We start from the raw sequence: 24,848 nt of genomic DNA on the forward strand, positions 1-24,848 counted from the left end.
CCTTATTCATGTCTCCCATAGTGAGTACAGTGATGTTATCCATTGTTTCCTTTAAGTACTTCAGCATGGTAAGAGCAGTTAGTGAATGTGAAGTAGGACGCTGCTCACCTGTGTCATAATATCAGTCCTTCTGTCCGTCCGAGTGCAAATTCTTGTTGTTCAACCCCTTCTTTGGTCCTATTGAGAAATCTGAGTCATAAACTTTCCGTTGTTGAAGACTGTGGTTTTATAAGGTAAGCGGAAATGAAATCCTTGGGAGAGAAATGCTCTCCTCTCAGTCCGTTTCCAACTGTTTATTGGTATGCCGTGGGAAAAGGTGTAGGGTTACATGATTCGACCGGACCATTAGTCGTTTGCGGTGGAGCGAGATGACACCTCCAACTGCTCGTTTGCAATCTTCACCCATGTGCGGTGAAGCAAAACAACTCCGAGAAACACTTGTGGCTATGGCTCACAGTGGCCTCTAAAGTGGTAGTTCACCAAAACTCCTTTTTTTCATTTTCCACCCACGGTCGACTAGGGGTTGGGATTATTTTCAGAGTAATCCGTTCCTCTATAGGCAAAAATGTATGTCGATTTGAATGCAGCTGATGCTTAGTTGTCTTTGTCTTCATCTATCTCCAAAAAAAGGCATTAAAAACATCCATATACATCCATACCATCTGTAATGTCCCTCTTGTGCTGAAGCCTCTACAAGAGGAATTATTCTGGGAAAACTCAGACAAGTCTATGGCATAGACAGCAGACCATATGCGCTCTCGAAGTGCCAGAGTACTTCCTGTCTCTATCGCTTTTTATTATATAAACTTCCTGTACTAACTATCTTAAAATATAGACTTATTCAATTCAAAAGTTTTTACGGAACAATTCTTCCAATGTCAAGGCTTCAATACAAGATGAACGTTACAGACGAGCAGTATGGAGGTATTTGGATGATTTTAAGTGTCTTTTTGGACAAAGACGAAGACAACTGAGCTCCAGTCGCTTCATTAAAATGAAAGTACGTGCTGCTTCAACCGCGGGCAGCATTAGTTGAGCTGCTGCGCAAAGATTTATTAGTAAGTAATAATTCTGACAAACAGTGCTATTAGAAAATAATTACGGGGCTTTTTGGCTTTCATTGCTTTTACCTCTTTTCTGTCTGCGTCAGCAGGCTCGATTGATCTGCCCATTCATCACAAAAATAGCCACACTAGTTGATAAGGCGCAGGATTTGTTATACACACCGATGCAGATGCTTCTAATGGCTCATTGATGTCCTGCCAAGTGCTGATTTCCTTCAATTGTGATTGTTAATTTACATTTTTTAAAGGTAATTAGGTTGATTGATTTGCTGGGTGAGTTTTGATTTTAAGTTGTTTGCTTTGCATAATATCCATTTTAATTTTGTGTAAACAAGAAAGTGGAATTGAGGTCAAATTTGCACAAAAATACTGGCAAATAGCAACTTTAAAATGGAACTGAAGTCAAACTCCAACTTTCCTGACGTGCATGTTTCAAATGTTGAAGTCTTCAATCCTCCTCCAGCCAGCTGTAATTCCACCTGCTTTGTTTATACAATGAGACCCTTGGAGGTGGAGACTTCCTTGGATGACGTGCTTGACAAACCTCAAGTTTTTGACCAATCACAGCAGAGTGGGCGCAGTAATGGTAAACAAGAAATTCTTAAAGGGCACCTAATGCGCCGATTTAAGTGTTTCTTGACTTGTTCTAGGACCTCTATTATACTACAGTATGTTTCTTTTTGCACAAAACTCTCATCTAATTAAGATATTTACATACGCTTAAGCCCCACCCAATTAAAATGTGCTATTTTGGCTGAGAAGTCTTGTCCAAGCAACCACGCCCACTCTGCTCTGATTGGTCACAATAATGGTCGAATAATGAAAATAAGTTTTGCAGCTTAATGTACACATTACAAAAACACCTAAAGGCAGAAGTAACTCTCACCATGTTTATGTAAATATTTATTTTGTTTCAAGATTAACATGAAGTACTTAACTGATTTAGGGCTTCTAGGGGAGGCCTTTTCACCAGAGTGATGTCAGAATGTTAATTTAAACCGTAATCTCGTTTGGAGAGATTTCAGACGGGAGAGAACTTTATTAAGTAATAACTTCAAAACGGAGCAACGTCATGATGAATGACCTACTGCATTTCGAAAAAGACGACTTCAACATTTATAACATGTGCCACGAAAAGGCAGGAGAGTTGGGGTTTCTAATTAGGTGCCCTTTAAGCACATTTTCTAATGTAAAAATTTCAATGAAAATAGAGTTTTGTACAAACAGACAAATACTGATGAGTACAATAGAGTCCAACATCTCCGAGAAGTTGAAATAATAAAATGTTAGAAAGGCTTCAAAAGTTTTCACAATGTTTCTCTTCAATATCGTGGCCTACATGGACATCACATTATTAATAATTTACTACAATTTTTGAACCTCTAAAGTTTCAACTCTAAGCCTTTTCTTTTATTGCTGGATGTGTATTGGAAGGCTGCTAGGAATGAAACACCTTTTTTTTTTGCTAATGAATCTTGCACTATTCCCAAAATCTCAAGGCCATCCAATAGTCACTTTACTGACTATACTTATGTTTTTTTTTTTTTGCTAGATGCACTTTGATGTGATAATATTAGAATTTCCCTTAATGATTAAAAAAAATCTTTTCATTATCTTCAAAGTCCTCCTTGCTGTTGTTGATCCCCACAGGTGCTTCCACTTATTAGGCATGCTACTGTGTGGGTGAGAACAGACGAGTGGTTTCTATGACTAACCAGGCCTTAATCATGATTTGCTTCATCAAACAGTTCCGAGACAGTAAGAGTGAAGTCTTGCCAGATCAGTAACTGCTGCTCTGTTACATTTTGGAGCGTCTGCTGTGACTTTCTATTCCTGTTAAAAAGCTAATTACATGAATCCTCTCGTGTGTTTGGATGATGTGTAGAGAGAAAGTTATTTTGGTTACTACTACGAGGGCGTACACCTGGATAATTTACTATGAATCACTCCAAATTAGAAAAATTGGGACATGCCAACAAATACAAGTACATTTATGTTCCCGATACGATACCTGAGCTTAAAGTATCGACCAATAGTGGCACCAATCTGATACCAGTGTTGAAATACTAACTGGCTTGCCCTACTTTAAGATAACACTCTTCATACTTTGAATAAAGTGTCTTTACAGCTTTAATAGCCTTTCCAGAGAATAAAGAAAATACAGTTTATTTGTAAACTTGTTCTATTACCTGCAAAAAGCTAAGACAGCCTGTGTATCAATATTATACAAACAAAGTGACATTTTATTTTTATTTTTTTTAAACTGCCTTTTTTCTTTGCTGTTAGATGCCAATCGAGAAAGTGCTGTTGCATCTTGTGGTGTGACTTCACCTCCTCAAAATATCGGCACACACTTCTGTGAGTCGTAGCTGTTTGACAGGGGCTTCAAACATACTTCTACATTACCTCCATCGGATCTGAGGATCGAACCTTTAACATTGATACAAGATCTTACTTTGAGAGGCTGGATAGGACTGATACCCGATACCAGGATGTGATAAGTGCATCTCTACTTAGCCCCCATTCATAAGGGTCTTTCAGTTTTTTTCTATGGCTTTCTACTCAGAAAGACCATTGTTTATTCCTCTCTGTTGTATTAATTAATTAATACATTATTCTTTGAAATGTATCGATCAAGTATGTTTCTTTTTTTCATACCTCACTCCTTGGTTCCCTTCTTAAAGTAGCGTAAGTTTTCAATGGTCATGTAACGTTGGTAAGAACCTACTAGCCCACATAAAGGTGTAATGAGAGACTTCTGACCAACCATGAGGTACATCAGGAACCCACTGGCCCAATGATTGACATGTACGAGTAAAATGACCAGCGTTCCCAGATTGATTAAGAAGCTTTTAAGTGCAACGATCTTCCTAGGAGTGCTCTTAAGAACACTGTAAAAGAATGATGTGTTTCCCAGAGTCGCTATTAGCTTAAGAAGATCTTTCACTTAAAATGCAAAGACCAAATGCTCAGTGATCTAGTCAGTGAAAATCATATCATCCAATATTCCTAACAATAAAACAAGGATCAATGAAAAAAAAAAGGTTTATTGAATTACACTTTCAATACCACACACAATCAATCCCCACACACATCTGCATATATGAGTTTATATTACTCCATGTAAATACTTGCTTACGTGATAAGTCGAATAGAAATCAAACAGAGTTTAAAGCTTGACACAGATTTACTTCTAGAAGCAGGTCTGGGAACGGCAACACTTCACTTAAGTGACAAGTACAAAAAGTCCCACCTCTGATTGGCTTACACACTTAACAACACAGTGGCTCGAGAAGAAAACTTTTTAATAATTTAACCAAATGATCTACACCTGCTGCTCTATATAAAGTGGTTGCCAAAGTTCATGTGAGCTCTGTGTGTGACTTATGCACTGATAAAGAAGTGGGAGATTGATTTGACCGGCATTGATTGATTCTATTTCAGCACCATGGACAGCTCCCACCAAGAGCGTCTTACGTAGCTTCTTTGGCTTGTTTCAATAAGAATGCATCCTGGAAACGCAGATATCTGAGTGCTCCTTCTTAACCGAACCCTACTTAAGAGCCTTCTTATGTCCCTAAGACCAATCATATCTGTGAAACGTGGCCAGTGTCAGTGGATAGATATTAGCACTTACCCCTGTACCCTCCTACATTTCTTCTGCTCAACACGCCTGCACATTTTTGCTTCCCAGGTGGACAAGGTGTCAGTCACAGCTGAAGGTGGCACCAGCGGTCGTCTCGCCAGCCGGCCTGGGGGTGGAACCATGAGAATCCATCGCCACTTTCCCTTCCCCGCGAATCAGATGTATGTGGTGGTGCTGCATCGCGAGCTGAAGCCTATGCGAGTGTACAGACTGAACGTGAGCTTTGACGCTGCTATCGAGGATGAGCTGCTGGGCTTTTTCAGGAGCTCCTACACCCTGCAGAGAGAAAGACGGTACGAACACACACACACACATGCACATTTTTTTTTCCATCATCAGCAGGTGGTTTGACTAGAAAAGGTCAAAGATTCCCATCCTTGACATTGATTAACACACGCTCTGCACCATAGTGGGTCTGTGTGTGTGTTTGTGTGCAAGTACACTGTTACAGTACAGACACACATCCTATAGGCCTCTGCTTTTTCAAATGGTGCTGATAATGAGGCGACTTGTGTGTGGCTACGCTAATTATTTCATTGGATTATGTCAACGAAGGCTCCATCTGTGTGTACTCATGTGTCAGCTCATCGCCCCGCGCTGTCCAGCAAGTCTAGTTAATTTATGAATCCAGAAGGTTTTTACCAGAGATGTGTTGTTACTACAGTCTGTCAGCCAACAAGACATTGACAGAATGTACTTTCCAGGCCTGTCTACTTTAATAAATGATGTCAAACAATGGGGCTGAGACAAAACTGAGGAAGACATTGTATTGATTTTAAATCTTCCCCCAAATATGAAACGATAAAAGCAGGTAGTGGCCGCTTAATGAATGAATTGATTTAGTCAGAACGAGCCTTGTAAGAGCATTTCTTTTGTACCACCCAATATAATTGCCCATTTTATATTATTTGTAGGAAAACAGAATAAACATTTCTGTAAACGGCAGGTAATATTTCTGTCCTGTGATGATACACTAGGGGCGAGGAAGAAAGAGAACTCATATTACATATCTGATGATAAAATAAAGGAACAACATTATAAACGGTAAAGATTTGATTTTATATTGGTTAAGACTATATCTTCAAAATGTTTCCATTTTAAAGCATAGTTTCAACACTGTTTAAGCTTTGGCACTGTTTCATAAGTAGCTGTCTGTCACCAGTATTGGAATACACCTATGATTTCTTTCCATTCATTTATGAATCCTAGGATAATTACTTTCGACTGCTCTATAGCAGTGTATACTTACATTAGAACTGCCATGATTAGTTGAATAGTCGTGATTACGCCGACTTTATAAACGCATTTAGTTATCAATGTCATTGTTTATTTCTTTAACTTAAATACATATACAACAGTTCAACAGGAGCAAGCAATGTTCCTCCAGTGTTTGGAAGTAAAGTGAAGGAGAAAGTCACAAGTAGTTCGCTGTTCAGCTTCAATAATAAAATATTTTTATTCAGTTCCTTGTTTTATAATTAAAAGTCGATTAAACTATCTAGACAATTGCCTTTTTTTATCTGTGCATTTGCCTTAAACATTTAAAAGCTGGAACCTATTGATGGTTCTGTAGGGAGAATAAAGGCTGCATGCTGGATTAAAAAGATGAAATCTATGCTACAATTTTAGATAGATAGATAGATCTAAGTCTAAAGATAAAGAACATAGATTGAAGACGAAGGATACAAAGATTAACATGGAATACAATATCATGATACTTTATACTTTCACTCCACTCCTTCCACCATAACTCAGAATTAAACAATCTAATAGAACAAGGAATGAATGAGTCCCTGAGTTTATTCGTGTTGCATCATGGGAGGAGCATTCGTGCTCCATCTGCTTCTCTGTTCACTGATGACAGTGTTGAGAGGATGAATATCATCATCGATAATGGACAGTAGTTTGTTCAGTGATCTCCTCTCAGCAACTGTCACCAGTGAGTCCAGCTTCAACCACAGAGCCAGCCCTCCTGATCAACATGTCCAACCTGTTGACACATTTCCACCCCAACACATCACAGCATAGAACAGGACACTGGCCACCACAGACTGGTAGAACATGCAGAGGAGCTTCTTGCAGATGTTATATGATCGAAGCCTCCTCAGAAAGTACAGTCTACTCTGAACCTTCTTATATACATGGTCTGTGTTGCAGGACCAGTTTACTGTCCAGCCACACATAGAGGTACTTATATATACTATCTCCATCTTGTCACCTCTGATGGACACTGGACGTGGCTTTGTCCTGGACCTCCCAAAGTCCAAGACCAGCTCCTTGGTCTTTGAGGTGTTCAGCTGCAAGTGGTTCCTCTCACTCCAGTCCACAAAGTCACGTATCAGACGGTCCTCGTCTTCGCTGTTGTCCCTGATGCATCCAAAAATTTATTTATTGTATGTTTAATCGACTAATCGATGATCAAAAGAATCATTTGTGGATGCCCTACTTGATGGAAAAAAGAGTTCTATTTTCCTCGGAATACAAACTGACATATTCAAAAAAAAATAAGCTAGAGTGACTTATTGGGTGTGTTCTCATTCATTTTCACCATCAGTGGTTGGATCAATGCCGGGTCAATATTGCTGCTGATGGACCAGCAGAGCCGATCAACACACAGAAGCTGTTAGTTAAACTGTAATGCTTCCTCTGACAGAAACCTGGGCACTCTTGGCTGCAAGCACGAACAGAAAAGATCTTAAATGTCACGCATGTAAGAGAAGGCCAGTGGTATTATTAAGTGGATGCCGGCGCAGAAAACTGAGAAACTAGGGTTCATTGTCCCTGAAGGCTGTTCGGTGGATGAATTTGAATAGAAAGGAGCAAAATATGTTTTTGACAAATGTTGGCTCATAAGTCAGCTTTGTCTGACTGTGACATAGGAGTGAAGTATGTGAGGATTTGCAAAAGCCAAATAAAAATTGTGGTCTCCTTTATGTGATGCTGCGAAAGACAAAACTCACTAAAATGTGGCGTGTGCTCCTGTCCTTCAACCATCATACCTGAAATTACAAAACAGATGGAATGAACAGCTCAATCAGTATTCCATAGTTTCTTTGTAGCCCTTTGTAAAAATGCACAATTTGTTCTAATCTTTTAAACATTAGCAAGTGCAACTTTCATTCTGGTGTGCACCGTGGCCCAGGAAACCATGTGATGTATCTAAAAAATCGCCCCTTTTTATGTATCTCTGTTTCTATGGGACTTTAGTTAAAATAAGACATGTGCAAAATAAGATTGAACATTGGGGAAGAAGAGTTGATTCCACATGTTTAATATTGTCTCCATCATTGGTTGCCATTACAGTAGGAAAGTATGCAATAAAAACAGTTTGTATTTCGCCTTAATATGTAAAAGAAATCCAGCTACCGTCTGATTTTTATTAAAGCAGAAAATAATGGACAAGAACGCAACTTGTTTAATTAACCATTTCATTAGCAAAGAACACATGAAGGAAGGTTGTGGTTAACAAGTAATCAAAATGAAATAAACTTACGCTTATACATCCATTAAACTTGGCCGGAAAAACTCACTTGTAAAGTCAGTCATGAATAATAGTATTTAAATGTGACATTACATTAGACTAAGATCAGTCTATTCGATTGCATGTTTTTTATCATCAAATGTTAACTAAGCTACTGGTTGTAAATACAATATGTATGGTTCATGAAAACAATCACAGATATTAAATTACACAAACAAAAAAATCACTGTTGTTATTTCTTAAAAAGAACTATTCATGAGCTCCAGAAAAACAAGAAGGGTTAAAGAATCAATTACAATCATTCAAGTTAGTCGGCTTGTCCTCCCAATGCTAAGTAAATATCAGATTTATTAATTTGAACTATTCAGAAGTTTGAACCAACAGCTAAATCACAAATTGCAAGTGAGTAACTACAACGTTATTTACATATATAAAACTCCCTAATTTCAAATCCTAGATCGTGTTTGAAGCAGGGCAAGTTGGAGGTTAACAAGCAAAGAAACACTCTTCACAGTTTGGTGGCCTTTATTAAATAAAACAACTCTCAGATATTTTATCCGACAAATCACGTAGGCTATTAAAAATGCTTTAATTTAATGGAGCCTTCAGGTTGAAGTATAACATGAGTAATTGAAAGATGATAAAAACGGCTTTGAAAAAAGCAACTCATTTATGGTGAACCGTCATTGTCCAATAAATTCTGCTGTTTTGTGTTTGTTTATCGATAGCTCTAAGCTCAATGTTAGCTTTGGGATTTGCATAATGCAAAATAGAGTCATTCGCTGGGATTTAATCACTCAGACGTCAAAAGGCTAATAAATAATCTGAATATTAATTAAAGATCCTAACTAACAACGTTCATGCAAACATCTTCTTCATTAAACGCTGTTTTGCAGTGAAGTTGGCTTTTCCTCTGAAATGAATGCTGCCTGTGCTGTGTTGTCATTCTGGACCACTCACATGATGAATAACATCACCAGCGGGTGATGAGGGACTCATCAATAGAGAGCTTGTGCTTTTCCACAAACACATCAAGCAATTTTTACCACGTCTCAAAGACAGAAAAACACCCGAATTGAAAGCAGTTTGTGCGGTAAACAGATGCAAAAGTGTGGAACGCTCACATCACTAACAATATTCTTCAATACGTTGATAAGGTTTTCGACAGGTCTGCTATAATTAAATGCCATTCAAACACCACAAAGTGATAATATAGGCACCGAATGTTGTGCTTCGTAGCATTAGTCACTGTGCACAGGATAGTTGGTGTCATCTTGGATACCTTTCTTAATCCCTACAATTACATGGCAGCTGAAAAAAAGTCCAAACCCTTTTCCAAATATTATAAAATGTATGTGAACATCTTACTGTGACACTAAGCGACTTGAATATAGCTTAGTTGGACTAAGCTACTTTTCTAGAAGTGATTAAAGACTGGACTCAGAGATCGTCAACTGTGTTAGCTTCTAGTGCACTCATTGCAACTGGAAGTAAAAACAAGCAAAATGAAGATAAATATTACTTTTTATAACAGAAAAGTTATTTGTGTCAGGATACGAATCATGTGTGCAGGTTAGAGTGACCAGCAGAGACAATATACAAGATATAAATAACAAAAGTCTAATCCATACAAATATACTAAACAAACAAAGAGTCCAATATATCTAAAAGCGTGATTTGAACTGTGGAATAAAACAGGGAACTAAAGACAAGGACAGAGAATCTGGAAAACAGAAAAAAAAAAAGTTTGAATACTCACGAATAAACAAGAGACAAACTAAAGCACCCAGGCACAGGGGCAAAAGAGTAAAAAAGGGTCAAAAACATAAATATGAAAAGAGAGACTTTACAACAACTACAAAGTGCAGGGAAGTCTGTGATCTGGAACACAGGTCTGGTCTTGATGCCGATGAGGTCCAGCTCTGCGGCATTTGTCAACTCAGGGGAAATAAGACAAAAGGGAGTGAGAAAATAAAAATAAAGCCAAACTCAAAGTGGAGCATAAAACTGCATATAGAACTCGACACAACATTTGGTCTATTTTCAATGGCTGAGCCGAATAGACAGACCTTTTTCAGAAATTTTGTGTGATCTTGAGATTTGTTCTCCAATTATTGTGGGAAGTGATTTATTGTTTTTTAGGAAATATATCAAAGTATAGCTCAGGCTAACATTTGCTGTGTTGCTAACTAGTTCTAGCATGAAGGTCACATTCAATTCAACCATTTCATAATAAAAATAATCAGAGAAGTTATGACGTCTTCTTTGAATGACTCATCTTAGTTTAAAAAAACTAAATCAATGATGAAGCTTCTAAACATAAAAGGATAAAGTGACAAATGCTTGTTAAACAATAGAAAATTATTCCTACAGTTACCCTATCTGAATCGGTTGAGAAATAAGAACTCGGTTGAAACCCGTCGTAAGAAGAAGTGTTTTTGTCAACAGAAATGATGACGTGATTGCAGTCAATGAACCATTATCATAGGAGGACGACGAGATGAGGCACGACAGAAATGCTGGTTACTTGACAACAACTTTAAGTGTATGCATGAGATAATATCGACCGATTAAATACAGGACTGAACGTGGTTTACAAATGGCTACATACTGTCTGTGAAGGTTTTCGATCATCCAGGTCATGGTTATCCAAGAGGTTCAAAAGCAAATCAACTGGACTGTGTATAATGCTACATAATTAACCCAAACGAGATATTACCATATTACAAAACTATTGACGTGTCACATCAACACAACTGGGAAGGTACAGTCTTAACCTACATGTTATGTCTGGGTCAAGGTGACCCAATGGCCCGAAAACAAAGGGTAGGAATGTGGTGCATCAGAAGTGTGGGACGAATGAGGATAAAAATAAATAAATGTATTATTTCCATGGTACAATTGAGTTCACACATAAACTTATTCTATAAATTAAAGCATCTGTCATGTCTGGAGTTCCTAAAGGCTCGAGTATACGTAGTAACAACAACACAATAAAGTCTTTCAATAAAGTAAAACATATAATAGTATAATAATTAAATTAACATGGATTTGTGAACCTGGTTTGGCTAAAATAACATTTTGTCTAGACTACTATGTACTTGTATCATAATTATTGAGTTAAATAAAATTACATTGCAATTAAATTCCCAAGACATGGCTAGAATATGACTTTTCATTGACGACTGAAAGTATTTCTTTGACTAAAACTCAATGAAAATAGATAATATGCCCGACATTAGGACGATACCTTCCAGTCTTGTGTGGACAAAAATGAGAAACATGATTGACACAAAAATCCTAACTTTCAAGACAGAAAACCGTTAAAAAGTCTCGATTTTCTTTCGTACGTCAGTTAAGACCTTTAAATAAATCCCACTTTCTCAGAAATGAACTGCTGTTCGTGGTGTCAACTCAACTCGCTCATCACCACTGTAACAAGCAAGGTGTGATGAGTGTTAATGAGAACCACGGATCATGAACTGTATGGAACTGATGAACGTGAGAGAGAGAGAGGCAGCAGTTTCTCCTCCTCTTCATCAGCATCTTCTCTGACAAGCTGCTTATTATTCTGATACCGTGAGCCGGTGTCGAGATGAGCCATTTCAGATCAATATTGTGTGGGTGTGCTTCAGAGCTAACCTATCTGTCAACTGGAGCAACTTAACCAATTCATGAATTTCTCAGGCCCGACCACCCGCTGACGCACAGTGCTAGGTACAGACGGTGTGTAATGGAGTCCGTCAAATAACCAATCTGACGTGAGATGCAGGGCTGAGACTGCCTTTCAGACTTTCAGAAATTGACCTGTTAGTTTTCATCGGCTAAAGCGATGTGTTTTCGAGAATAACGGCTTAGATCAATGAGAAATCTTTGTTTTGCCTTAGGAGAATTGGCTTGAGATTTTCAAGGTCCTTTTTTAAAAATGGAATTCATTCTCAGCATGAGATATCCTTCCTAGGTTTTCTCTTCCAATTATGATTAAAAACAATTTCAACTGAATACTAAAATATCTGCACAACACACACTCTTAGTCTGGCCGTATTTCATTATTGCTTTTAAGACATTCAGCTCATGTTGCAAACAATACTTGTCTTGCTTCACTATTACAACATTAAGTCACCCTCAGTGGGTTTGTCGGATTTTCTAAAGAAATTGTCCGAAGAAATTGGAAAAAAAACCCTTCCTGTCTGACATGTTGACCACATTATGACACATTCTGATTCAACACTAATGTGGTTGCAGGTTTCACCACAATCCTCCTTTGTGTTTCTTAATGTAGAGATGGAGAGACATGTAAAACATATGTATTTAGGGTTACAACTCAGTTGGACGTATTTATTCACTAGTAATAAATGTACTTTAATATTTATCTGAAGCTTTTGTTGAGAAGCTTTCAACAGGTTGCGTGTGTTTGTTTGTGTAGCATGTTCTAGCACAATTATGCCCTGGTCATCTCAATGAATTCACAGCGACAACAAAAAATCAGTTTCTTTTATAATTTGTGAAAGACTGAACAAACCAACCAGTTGACCAATCAACCAACTAACCGATCATTTACCAACCAACCCATTAACCAATTGACTGACCAACCAAATGGCCAATTAACCAATCAACAAAACGTCCGATCGACCGAATAACAAACCGACCCAACAACCACTAACCAACCCACCACCCCATTTACCAACCAATCTGCCAACCAATGGACCAGCCAACCGACCGACAGACTAACAAACCAACCCCCCTACCCACCAATAAACCCTCTAACCAACCCATGATCCAACTAACTAACTAAAAAATTAACCAACAACTAAACCAATCCACCAAACGCATCTGATTTGAGTTTGATGATGAAAATAAGTAGTTAAATATTACATTTAAAAATAATTAAAATAAAAAAACAGAGTGAAAAAAAGTGTTTCTTGAATCTGACAATGAACCAAAGTCCCAGAGACTTCCATGTGGAATGTTTTTGTTAAACCTCCACTTGTACATCGGTGCAGCCGACCTGAATTTGGATCTAGAACACTTCTGTTTATGCACAGCAAGCACCACTGTTCACCTGCTGTGAAATTATTCCATCTTGTTAAAGTGTTAAGCTGCGCTGGCACTTATTTGACTTTGAAAATTAAAGCAAATAGTTTTTTTTTTTTCTTCTGCTTTTTGACAAAATGACTTTACTCAGGAAATGAAAAGAACAAATATTATATTTTGACATATGTCAAATTTATTTAACACAAAATCAAAACTTCTGATGTTAAAGCTGAATATGTGCGAAATACTGGATTTTAAGTTTGGATTTCCGTAACAATATGATAAACGATGCCTGCAAACTTCTCCTCCACATACTGTGACCATAATATTCTGTTGCCATTAATCATTTGAAGCCCCTGAAACTTCTGCAAATTCCAATTTAACTTTAATTTCCGACTTGCTCCAAAAAGAAAAACGAGACACAATAAGTGTAATTACGATGTAACCACAGCCGGTTGTATCGCTCTCGCAGCAGTCGCGTGTTCCACACCAAAGATGATGAATCATCCTTTTATCAACTTCCTGTGTAGAACTATAGCAGCGTTTACTCACATACACACACACCAACCCACAAACACAAAGGCGAGAGTGAGGAGCAGAACATCTGACTCAACACTTTCCTGCTCTGTCAAATCTGTGTGAGGATCATTTCTATATGCCTTGGTGTGTCAAGGACACACTCACATCTTCTCTCTCCTTGTTCTCGATACATCACTTTATTAAGATTTGATTGCTCATTACACATTTAGGTCACTTTTAATCAACATTTCCCCACTATGTGTGCGCATGTGCATGTGTGTGTGTGTGTGTTTTGGCTCTCTTTGTGTGTCTCTCCTTCTCCTGTCGACTAATATTCTGTCATGAAGCGGGCATCGTGCTATTTTAAGTCAGACCTCTTTACATGAATATGGGTCTTCTTGGCTGATGTTGTGCTTCGCTGCAAGTGATATAAACTCACCTGTCAATCAGGATTTCTTGGACAATAATCCAGCCAGATGTGTATTAACATTCGATCTGAATAATCTAGTATGTGTGCGTGCATGTTCATGTGTTGGCTACTGGCCTAATAGATTCCGTCTCTGCTGCCTCACTCACTCCGGTATTATTCTCCTGTGTTCGCCTCCTTTCATCTACTCTTCCCTCGCTCCTCCCTACCATGATCTCCTGTTAGCCTCTCTCTCAATTTGATTATTTTACCATCCTCTTTTATATCACTGTCCTTTCTCTTTTCAACCCTTTTATTCTACGTTTTCTGTATTTGCTCGATCGCTCTCATACACACACACACATTTTGTTTAAACACAAGTTATTTATCTCCCTTTTTTCTATTGACTAAATCAAAATTTTTCATTTAAGGTAAAACATCGGATGCTTTTCAGTTCACATAAACCCTTTTGCATGTAAACGCACTAACCTGCTGTTTTAACTATTTAACATAAGACATTTTTTTATTGTGTTCGTAAATCATTTGCTTCTTTAATGTTTTATTTATTTATAATAAAAAATACAATGGTGACATAAGAACATCAAAAAGCACTGAAAAAACAGCTATGTGATAGTTTAATTAATTATTTAGACTTTTATTAATGGTTTAATTGAGATTGGTGGAGGTGGTTTTAGAGAACAAATATAGAAAACATTTTTACATCCATATTAAAGAAACACTTGGATTGTAAAACTCATCACGGACAATACAGTCAGTTTTCCACACATATTTGCATAATACGACCTGTAGCATTAACTAAATACTTAAACACTGTCGTTACCCCATCGAAATTCCCCTGGTTAAACTGGAGGGCTACTTTTCTCTAAGATGGCCGACACAGCATATTGGCTTTAATAACAAATGGCGGTTTGACATCACAGATACTACGATCATAATACACTCTTAGCTTTCGTATACATAAATCAGTACATTTGTCCTTCACGAACCGGTTTGCCCAGAAGTTGTGTTAGCGTGTGATTGGATGATGACAAAGCTGGAGTTGTGTTTATCTTTAAGTCGTTTTGAACAATTGATTGTGACTGGTTTCTGTGGGTCTTTGCCTTTTTATTTTTAATTATCACAGCATGTCCTTTACTTGTGAGAAAATCAGTACGATAACAGATCCGAGTGACAGTTTGTTTCCCTGGTGTGTTGCTTTGAAATAGTTTCAGTAGCTTTGTAAGAGAGTGGACTAAACCACCGTCTTATCCGAGGAGAAAGACTTGAGGTCGTTTCGGCATATGTTAAGATACTCCCGGGTTTCCTTGTCCTCCTGCTGTGAGTGGACTATACCTCAGAGTTAGACACATTAAGACGACTCTCATATCTTTGATACATTTCATTACATGATCGTGTTACTCAACAATCAATTACCGTGTCTTAAAACTGTCGCCCGTACTTTTACTGTCAATTTTATTACACAACTTCATCCTTAGACACCCCCCCCCCGTCCCTCTAGCTCTCTTTCTGTCTCTGTCTTCCCTCAGCTGTTCTTGATAATGAAAATGAACATATCATCGTGTCTGGGTGCTTTATCATAGCCTCCCTCCGGTCTCTACTCCCCTTTAATGTGTCAGCCTATTGAATGTCTTCCTTTTTATTTCCCCTCATATTTTCCCACCGCTCCTTTTTTTTCCTCACCTTCCTCACTTCACTCTCTCCCTCTTTCATCCTTCTCTCCACCAACACCTTGAATCAATTCTCAGAGGTGATAAGAAAGTTTTCCAGGGGATTATTTCTTTGAGTTAAACTTCTAGGTCCTGTCAGTGACTGACAGACATATTTAACAAAGCTCTAATGTGAAGGCATTCCACTCAGCTTAACCGAATCAGAGAGAAACAGAAACTTCCCAGTGTTTATTGTGGATTATCTCAAAGTGGAAGCAGTTTGTCACTTGAAAAATGAAAAGAAAGAGTTGAAATGACTTCCTGTAAAAGTTGCTGTCAGCAAAACCGTCAGCCTTGACTTCAGTAGATTATCCTTTACCCCGCTCCGAAAACATAGATTACACCTTTCCCTCTGCTTAGGGAGATTTACGAGGTTCAAAGACTAAAACAGAATCCTACCTCATATAACCAGAATACACTTGTTTGGTTTATTTACCGAACTTCAAAGTTTACAAAGGGTTTTATCCGAGTAAAACTTAATTGCAATTAAGAGATGAACATTATCTTTGTTTGCACATTAAATCCTTCTCTGTATGTTACTTTTTCAACATGAATTTATTCTGTATTCTCCTTTCATGTTTCTCCCTCTTGTTTTCCCAGTAATTCAACATGCATCACTAATTTTTATTCACACCACCATCTGTTTTCATTGCCAAAGTTTAATTACCGAGAATATTGCTTAAAAACGTATATTCTTAAAGTTTGATAAATGATAAACCCATTTTTAGAATTAAAGTAAAAATGAAATAAATAAAAAAGTTGCACAGATATATTGTTTTTTTTAACCATCAAATTAATTGGAAACACACAGTTACCCCTTGATTTTGTCCCATCTCGAACCCGGTAACCTCTTCCTCTCCGGTATTTCACAGAAGTCCCTCTCATCTCCAACTAGTACAAAGCTTAGCAACTAGGCTGTTATAACGTCTTCAACAAAAGCCAGCACCTCATTTTCAGCTGCACGTCATTGAGTTCCTGTCTTTTTTATTTTATAATTGATTTCAGGATGTTGGGCTGTCCTTCGCTTACACTGATGAAATGTTGACCATCTTTGATCCACCTCAGTCTTAGACCCCTGGGTCTATCCCTATTAGTGAAAAGTGAAGGCTGTAATTAGGTCAAGCGCCTCGTAGGACTGTTGGAGCCTAGGCAAGGGATAAATAGGAAAAATGTTTCTTCTTTTAAATCTATTTTAAAATATTTTGCAGACTTTTATGTCTTTTCCACTAACCTTTTATTTCCCCAAACAAGGATATGTTTGTATCATAGGTTTTTATCATACATCTGAAACACAGAAAACAGCCTTTAAATATATTTCTTGAAACGGAACAGATTGGTACTTTTTTCTCTGTATTACCATCTGGAACTCTATAAATTTTGAAGGACATGGTCAGCTCAATTCTTTTATTCCTATGTACAGTATGTGTTGACCTAGCTAGTTTAAAAAATCCTATAGTATCTATAACTGCCGTGCCATTAAGCACATCGGATTCTATGATATTTCAAATGCTAGAAAAGGTACTGACTTTTGTGTATAAGATAAATGAAGAGCGATAATGGTGGAGATGTTGCTGGTGTTGGTGCTCTCAGTATTTTTCTAGGTGTTTTACTGCATTTTTTCTGTTCTTCTTGTAACTCTTCTTCTCTCTTGTATTCATTCTTAAACTTTCTTGTGTCTTCTAGGTATCTGGCAGTGACTCAGTTTAGCCCCATTCATGCCCGGAAGGCGTTCCCGTGCTTCGATGAGCCGGTCTACAAGGCCACGTTCTCCATCACCCTCCGCCATGACCCGCAGTACACCTCACTGTCCAACATGCCCGTGGAGAGCAGCCTCATATCGGACGAGGACGGCTGGCTAACCAATCGTTTCTCCCGCACGCCACGCATGTCTACCTATTACCTGGCTTGGGCCGTCTGCAACTTCACCTTCAGAGAAACACAGGCTGACAGCGGCGTCACGGTCAGAAAATCTCTTCTTTATCTGAATAATTTATGTCTCTTTGTGTTCTTGTGGTACAAAAGCTACGCATGTTTCCATTCAGCGGTTCAAAGAGACGAGACCGACATGCTGCTGACAACAACAACGTTCTCATGTTCAGGATATTTGAATGCAGAATGATCAATTATAAACTCTTAAGTTCTGCCTCAGGTGTAGTTGAAATGTGAAAATTACATTTTTATCCGTAAGATGTAGGCGAGACAACGGTGCACAGCTCTTGTCAATGGCCATTACCAGTGGGAAAACACATTTCTGTGTTGAAATGAGCTCAGTGAACTTATGAAGCAGGAATGACCTACACAGTACAGGAGGACATCCATGTGTTTGAGCCAGACATGATTCTTAATGGCAAATTAAAAAGTCTGAATGAAGTTTTTGACCTGCTCTTCAAAGGTACAAGTGAGAATTTCAGACATTTTCTGACATTGAGAGATTAAACTGTCTAATTTATTAATATCTGCTGTTGCTAATTCGCTTGATAAGGACATTCAAGTTTGAATTCCACTTCTCATCCAGGCAGTGAATAAAGATTGTTTATAACAGTTGAAACGAAATCTTTGAATACATAGTATTAAATAAATAATCAATATATTTAGTATAATAAGAAATTGTGTAAATGATAACTACAAGGGGGGGCCAAGCTTTATGGATGCAATACATGCATCATGTGTTCAGTTGTATACAATGAGTCTTTAAAATAAATAATATTTGGAGAAAATGTTGAAGTTCAACCCTTGTGTCATCTCTGGGTCCAGGTGACCCGCTGGCCCAAAGGATACCTCAAACACATTTGTTTTTGGGCCACCGGGTCACCTTGACCCTGAGAAGACACACTGGTTAAAGGGTGTTAATAGAAACTTTCCCTGAATCGCATATTTAAGTAAGTAAGTAAGTAATTTGTATTTATAAAGCGCTTTTCCAGTCCAGGGTCACAAAGCTCTTAAATAATCAAAACAATACTCAATAAAATATATTCTTTAAAGGTCAAGATAACATTGAGAAACCACACAGGAGTTCCAGAAAATCAAGGAAAACCCTGCACAAATAAAAATGTCTTAAGATGTTTCTTGAAGCAACTAATAAGGAGGTGAATATTAAATTATCTTTTACATATTCAGCGCAAAATAAAAAAGTACCTTGAGTTTTATATATTTCCTAGTTAGAAAAAAACTTGAATGTATTCACTCGACATAAAGCTTTGGGACAGTATCTTCCCGACATCCTGGCTGGACTTCATTAAAAAACCCTCTCCTTGAAAGTCATTCTATTCAAAGCCATTCCTCAAAGCAAAGCACGTAATTGTGTTTGAGTTGCCAAAATTACTTTTTAATGACTTAATTCCAAACTCCTCTTGGCTTAAAGGCAATTTATTTAAACAGTGCAAACAAATATGTGTAGTGATTAAAAGTTTCTCAATTTCCTCTGTTATGTTTTCTTGAAAAACAAATTGCTGAAAAAAACCCAACCCATTAATTATACGTTATTACAGAGTAATTTGGGGAATTTATTGTCGATACCCTCTTCTATTGTCCAAGCCTAATGTTGTCTCCAAAGAGCTCAAAATTAACTTTCCCTTTATATGAGCTACTCTCAAAAACTGTCTTCAACACGACACTTATGTATCTGCTTCTTTTCTTTGGCTCAGAGTTTCTGTTTTAAAAGTTTACTGGTCTGACCATTTAATTTTTAGTATAGTAATCGGTCACCATACAGCTCTGTCTTGTCTTTACCACCATGCCATCACTCTCTTCATCGCCTCCCTTCATTTCTGTCCATTACTCAGGATGTTTGATCCTAATACATATTCAACTCAGGTAGTTAACGATACTTTTAACTACATTGGTTTATTTAATTATTTAAATATTACTTTCTAAACATATTTCCAAGTTTATCTTCTTATTTTTACACAAGTTAACTTTTAAATTAAATAAGCCAATATGAATCACAACAAGGCAATATTGTCATTTTCAAGTTGTAGCATGGTTGAAAATGAGCGGCTTTAAAAACATAATGAGATTTTCCCTCTATTTCGGATGTTATTTAATTGCTATGTTAAAAAGCAAGGCTTAAGTACATTTTCTAATGTAAATATTTTAATGAAAAGAGAGTTTTGTACAAAAAGACAGATACTGAGTTGACCTTAAATGTTCATGTGGTAGAAATTGTCGTCGAATCCATTATTTGAAGTTCATTAACATTAAAACAGATTTTCAAAATCTGTCAATAACTGCAGGATGTGACATCATCACCAGCCTTCAGCCAAGCAACAAACCTGAACCTAAACCGGTTATGTTTGGCCTAGTGTACAGAAGGGACTGGATTTACTTTTAGATCTATAAAAAGGGTAACTTGGTCCACCAACACATTGATTGACACACTGATGTGTGAATGTCTCAAGATGAGTTTAAATTTTGTTCTGGTAAATGAAAACAACAATGAAAAACTTCTGTATTTCTTTCTAAATATCTCAGGTTCAACATTTCAGGTTACACAGTAGGCTTGATATGTGGCTCAAAGCAGGCTACTGTGGTGATGCAAAGCGTCTCTGTCTGTGGTGAAATGGTGAAATGTATGACAGTAAATTAGCACAAACTATTCTTATTCGTGTGATCTTACCCATACCAGGCACATGCTTGAGAGGGAGAAATCCTACGAGCCGTGGGCGGCTCTGACCATTCATACAGTTAATGCGTTTATTACCAGTCTTTAGAAAAGAGATTGAATCCTGGCGTCACTACTGGTTTTTCATACCAATGAAAACCTGCGGCTTATAGTCAGGTGTGCTTTATAGTCTACGTTAAGAATTTAATGAAATCAATACATCTTGATGGATAAATGATAAGATTTAACTCTGGATACTGGAGTTTTCTCTGTTGATAAAGGCCAGCAGAAGTCGGCATCTCACGAACATATCATTGAGTCGACTCCATCAAACACCGAGTTGATCTGGCAGGCCGAGTCAATCCAGCACCTGCACTGGCAGTTGAATGATGATGATGATAATGAAGATGAAGCTTGAATTAGCCTCGCTCTCTATTGGCCCTACAGAATAGTAAGTTGATGGAAGAAATCAGATGGATGGATTAGTTTTCTTTACACAACCTTTAGACAATTTTGTTTTCCAAAAAAAACTAAATCCATTGGTTTTGTGTTTGTGTCATGGTCTGCTTATTCTCTCCCCTGGCCATCGCCAAATGTCAACCAGCTGTGGTCCATTAATCAAGCCACTCAAACGGGTCACTTTTTTTATTTCCCACTCTGGTCATGACACGATAACAGCCCAATTAATGTCAGTCCCTTTAAAAAAAAACATCCCTCTGGTCCCGGCTGCAGGCTGTTAAAGCCACTTCCTGACGACGCCTGCCAGTGTTTATCACGTCGATCAAGATGTTATCATTGGGGTTTGAAAGTCAAAACAATCCAATCCTCTTCGGCCGTCACCCTGAAACTATCACAACGTTTAAGGCTGAAATATGCGCCCCCACACCCCGGCACACACACTTGGATGCCTGCTCATGTTCCGACACAAGGACAAACACGCTCTCGACCTTGCCTCTCGTCCTCCACTTCTGCCTCTTTCGTCTCTCTATCCGAGTAATTACTGATCATCTGTGTTTACTCAAGGCCGGACCTCATACATACGCACTTCACCCCTGTTTTATGCTACATATAGTCACATGCAGATTTCATGGAAAATGAAGGCTGTACATAACTTCAACCTTGCAGTGTGTGTAGCTGAGTGTGTGTCTTGCACCTATTTATAGTCATCATAGCTTGACAAAAGGAGACTTGTAAATGTTACGCAATTATACAGAAATGTGTGGACTCAGTGGGTGGTTTTTAGATCTCGGGGGCGAGTATTAATTTTCTTAAATTGTTCCGTCCTGTGAAGTCCAGATTATCTCAGCTTCCCTTCCATGCGTTTTCGTCTATAATTGCTCAAATGGAGCCTCATTTTAAGAAGGTTCTAAGTGACCATGTCTGGAGGGATGTTGTAATTACACATCTTTTTTTTCAAACAAATATTCAAACCACCTCGCCTTATTCAGAGGCTTCTCTATCTGGTGCCCGTTCATCATCACACGAATCATATCTGGACAGCGTGTGGAGAATGATTATGTGAGAAATTGCTTTTTTTTTGAATAGTGAGAATGAGACCATGACACTGAGAACAGACTCTATTAAGTTTTGGTTTGAGGCCGTAAATGTCTGCATAATCAAATCTATGCAAAGATCTGGGCAGAAGCTGACCCTGTGGTCTTCATGATTAGTTGATCCCTGGGTCAGGATTACATTATCATCTGCTCTGCACTGATTCTGATGTATTCTATCAGTCATCATTGCATTGACAAACACAGCTCCATTTTTTCTAATAATAATAATATGAACAATGCACCTTTGTAGGTCACGTTTGAAGTTTTCTTGTTTATTGAGCCTTTTAGAAATTTAATTTATTTTTAGATAAGGTTTACTTATCCCCATCAAGGTGAGCTTGAATGAAATATCAAGTATTTTAAATGGTTGCTACTTCACATAATTCCGGACATGTAAACAATTATTGTTATCAGAAGACAAATGAAAATCTTTGCTCTAGTGGAGGATGTAAATTTGGTCACTAGAATTCCACTAAACTTGAGGTCCAGAGACTTCACCTTAGGGATCGGATGTCCTCATTCAATGAGATGGTGGAAACTGCCAGATCTGACTACATTCAGAAACTGGTAATAGTAAATAAGAAAAACCCCAAAGTGTTGTTTGACACGATCAATTCTCTCGTGTGTCCTGCAGCTCCAATCACCCCTGTCTTCTATGAAGCAATGCATTGTTGAGATCTTTCACTTGCAAAATGTAATTGATCAAAGAGAAAATCTCTCCCATTTTTTGTGGAACCCCTGCTGTCACTGAGCCTGCCATTCTGAAGCCTTTACTCAAAAAGTGAGGCTTAGACCCGACTGACCTCAGTCATTTCAGGTCTATTTCTATGCTCCCTTTCTTGTCCAAGATCTTAGAGAAGGTGGTGTCTGAGCAGCTATTGTTGTTCCTGGATCAGAGCGACATCCATGAGAAGTTTCAGTCTGGCTTCCGCAAACATCACTCTACAGAGACAGCTTTACTGAAAGTGTCCAGTGACATCATGATGTTGGCTGATTCGGGTAAATACACTGTTCTGGTTCTCTTGGATCTGTCCTCAGCCTTGACATAGTTGATCACAAGATCCTGAAGTGAGACTGTTTGGGTCTGTGTTATAGTGGTTCTCGTCATACGTTTCTGGACGCAGTTTCAGTGTATCTGCCAATCAGATGAGGTCTGAATCAGCGGATCTATTGTGTGGAGTCCCTCAAGGTTCTGTTTTGGGTCCTTTATCATTTTTGCTGTACTTGATTCCACAGGGTCAAATCATTCAGAGATTTCCTGATGTTTCTTACCCCATCTTTGCTCATGACATCCAGCTATACTACTCATTTGATCCAACTGAGCCCCTGAGGCTGAACAGCTTAGTCAATTGTTTGCTAGAAATCAAACAATGGCTGAGTAAAAAACCTGGGTGTTATATTTGACAAAGACATGTCTCTACACACACACTACCGGACCAGAGGAGAGAAATCCTTCCAGGCTGTTGCTCCTAAGCTTCGAACGATCTTCCTCTCTCTTTGCGCTTGATGGATCTACTGACTCCTTCAAGAAACATCTTAAGACATTTATTTGTGCAGGATTTTCCCTGATTTTCTGGGACTCCTGTGTTTGTCTTATGTGTCTTGGCCTTTTAAAGTATATATTTTAACTGTGTATTGTTTTTGATTGTTAAAGCGCTTTTTGACGTTGTTGTAGAAAGGTGCTTTACACTGACTATTACTTACTTAAGTACTAACTAAGAAGGCTGTTAAGAGTGAGTCAGCTCCATCTCACATATCCTTCTCAGAGAAATTTCTTCAAACTAAGTGTGACTCTGGGAAACACATCGTTCTTTCACAGCAGTCCTAAGAGTGTTCCAAAGACGATTGAATCAGCCTAGAGATTCTTAACCAATCTGGGAAATCCGGCAATTAACAGTTCAGTTCAGCACCGGACAGCTCCCTCTCCATCCAACCCTACCCGAGATGTCAAACTCAATCGCTCAAGGGACCAAAATCTTCTTTTTCTGATTTTGATAATGTCTAGAAGGCTTTATTTATCTTAATCATCTTATTCATCAAACAATCCCCCTAAATTCCCTTTAACCTCAAAGAATGACTCGGTTCTTGACATCACAAATCTCTGTTCTCCTATCTTAAACATTAGATTTTTCATTTACGTCAACCATCTTGCAGGCTTCTTAACACTACTTGCAGGCCAGATTTGGCCCTCATGCCTTGAGTTTGACAGAGGTTTTTTTACACAATTGTCCAAACTGAACTCGGCCTCTGACTTAAACCAGGCCTGAATAAACGCATTATATTTTGTTTCTATTTAAACTATTAAAACATAAAATAAATCTCACCACATTGCACTCCCTCGACTAAGATCCTGTTCAATCAATACACTATGCTGTGTGTGTGTGTGTGTGTGTCAGTTAGAGCACATAATGGTAATAAAGCTTCAGTGAACATATTACATACATATTCATGACACAGAAGATCAGAAATGTGGGTCTGGCTCCTCAGAGAATCCATGTCATGGCCTTAAACTCTTCACAGTGTTATATCACAATTGCTGCTCTCAGCGTTAATCGGTTAAAACAAGTGAAAACAACATGAATTTTTATTTTAATTATATAACAAATTATTCATGTATTCATGTTTGATCAAATGAGTTGTGTCACCACAGTGCAAATGGATAGTTTGCATATCCGCAAATATTCTAAATATGAAAATGATTTAGAAGTCTTGTCAAAAGGGATTGTTTTAACATTTCTTTGATCAAAGTTTTCTTTAAAATGAGGCTGCTTTTGTTTTTATTGCACTTACAACCCTTCGGTCATTTACAAAAACACCA

The 24,848-nt window shown here is 38.0% G+C and overlaps 1 protein-coding gene across 1 annotated transcript in view; it reads left to right on the plus strand.

The window, feature by feature from the left end:
• The window catches only part of LOC148083822 (thyrotropin-releasing hormone-degrading ectoenzyme-like), a 171,839-nt gene that overhangs the window by 3,643 nt on the left and 143,348 nt on the right, over positions 1-24,848 (plus strand). Inside the window, exons 2-3 of the mRNA XM_087787001.1 lie at positions 4,759-5,003; positions 17,561-17,837. Of these exons, the coding sequence (XP_087643127.1) occupies positions 4,759-5,003; positions 17,561-17,837 (522 nt within the window). The remainder of the gene's footprint in view (positions 1-4,758; positions 5,004-17,560; positions 17,838-24,848) is intronic.

The sequence above is a fragment of the Callionymus lyra genome, chromosome 3, assembly GCF_982586985.1.
Source record: "Callionymus lyra chromosome 3, fCalLyr1.hap1.1, whole genome shotgun sequence".
In the NCBI taxonomy this organism is placed as follows: Eukaryota; Metazoa; Chordata; class Actinopteri; order Syngnathiformes; family Callionymidae; genus Callionymus; species Callionymus lyra.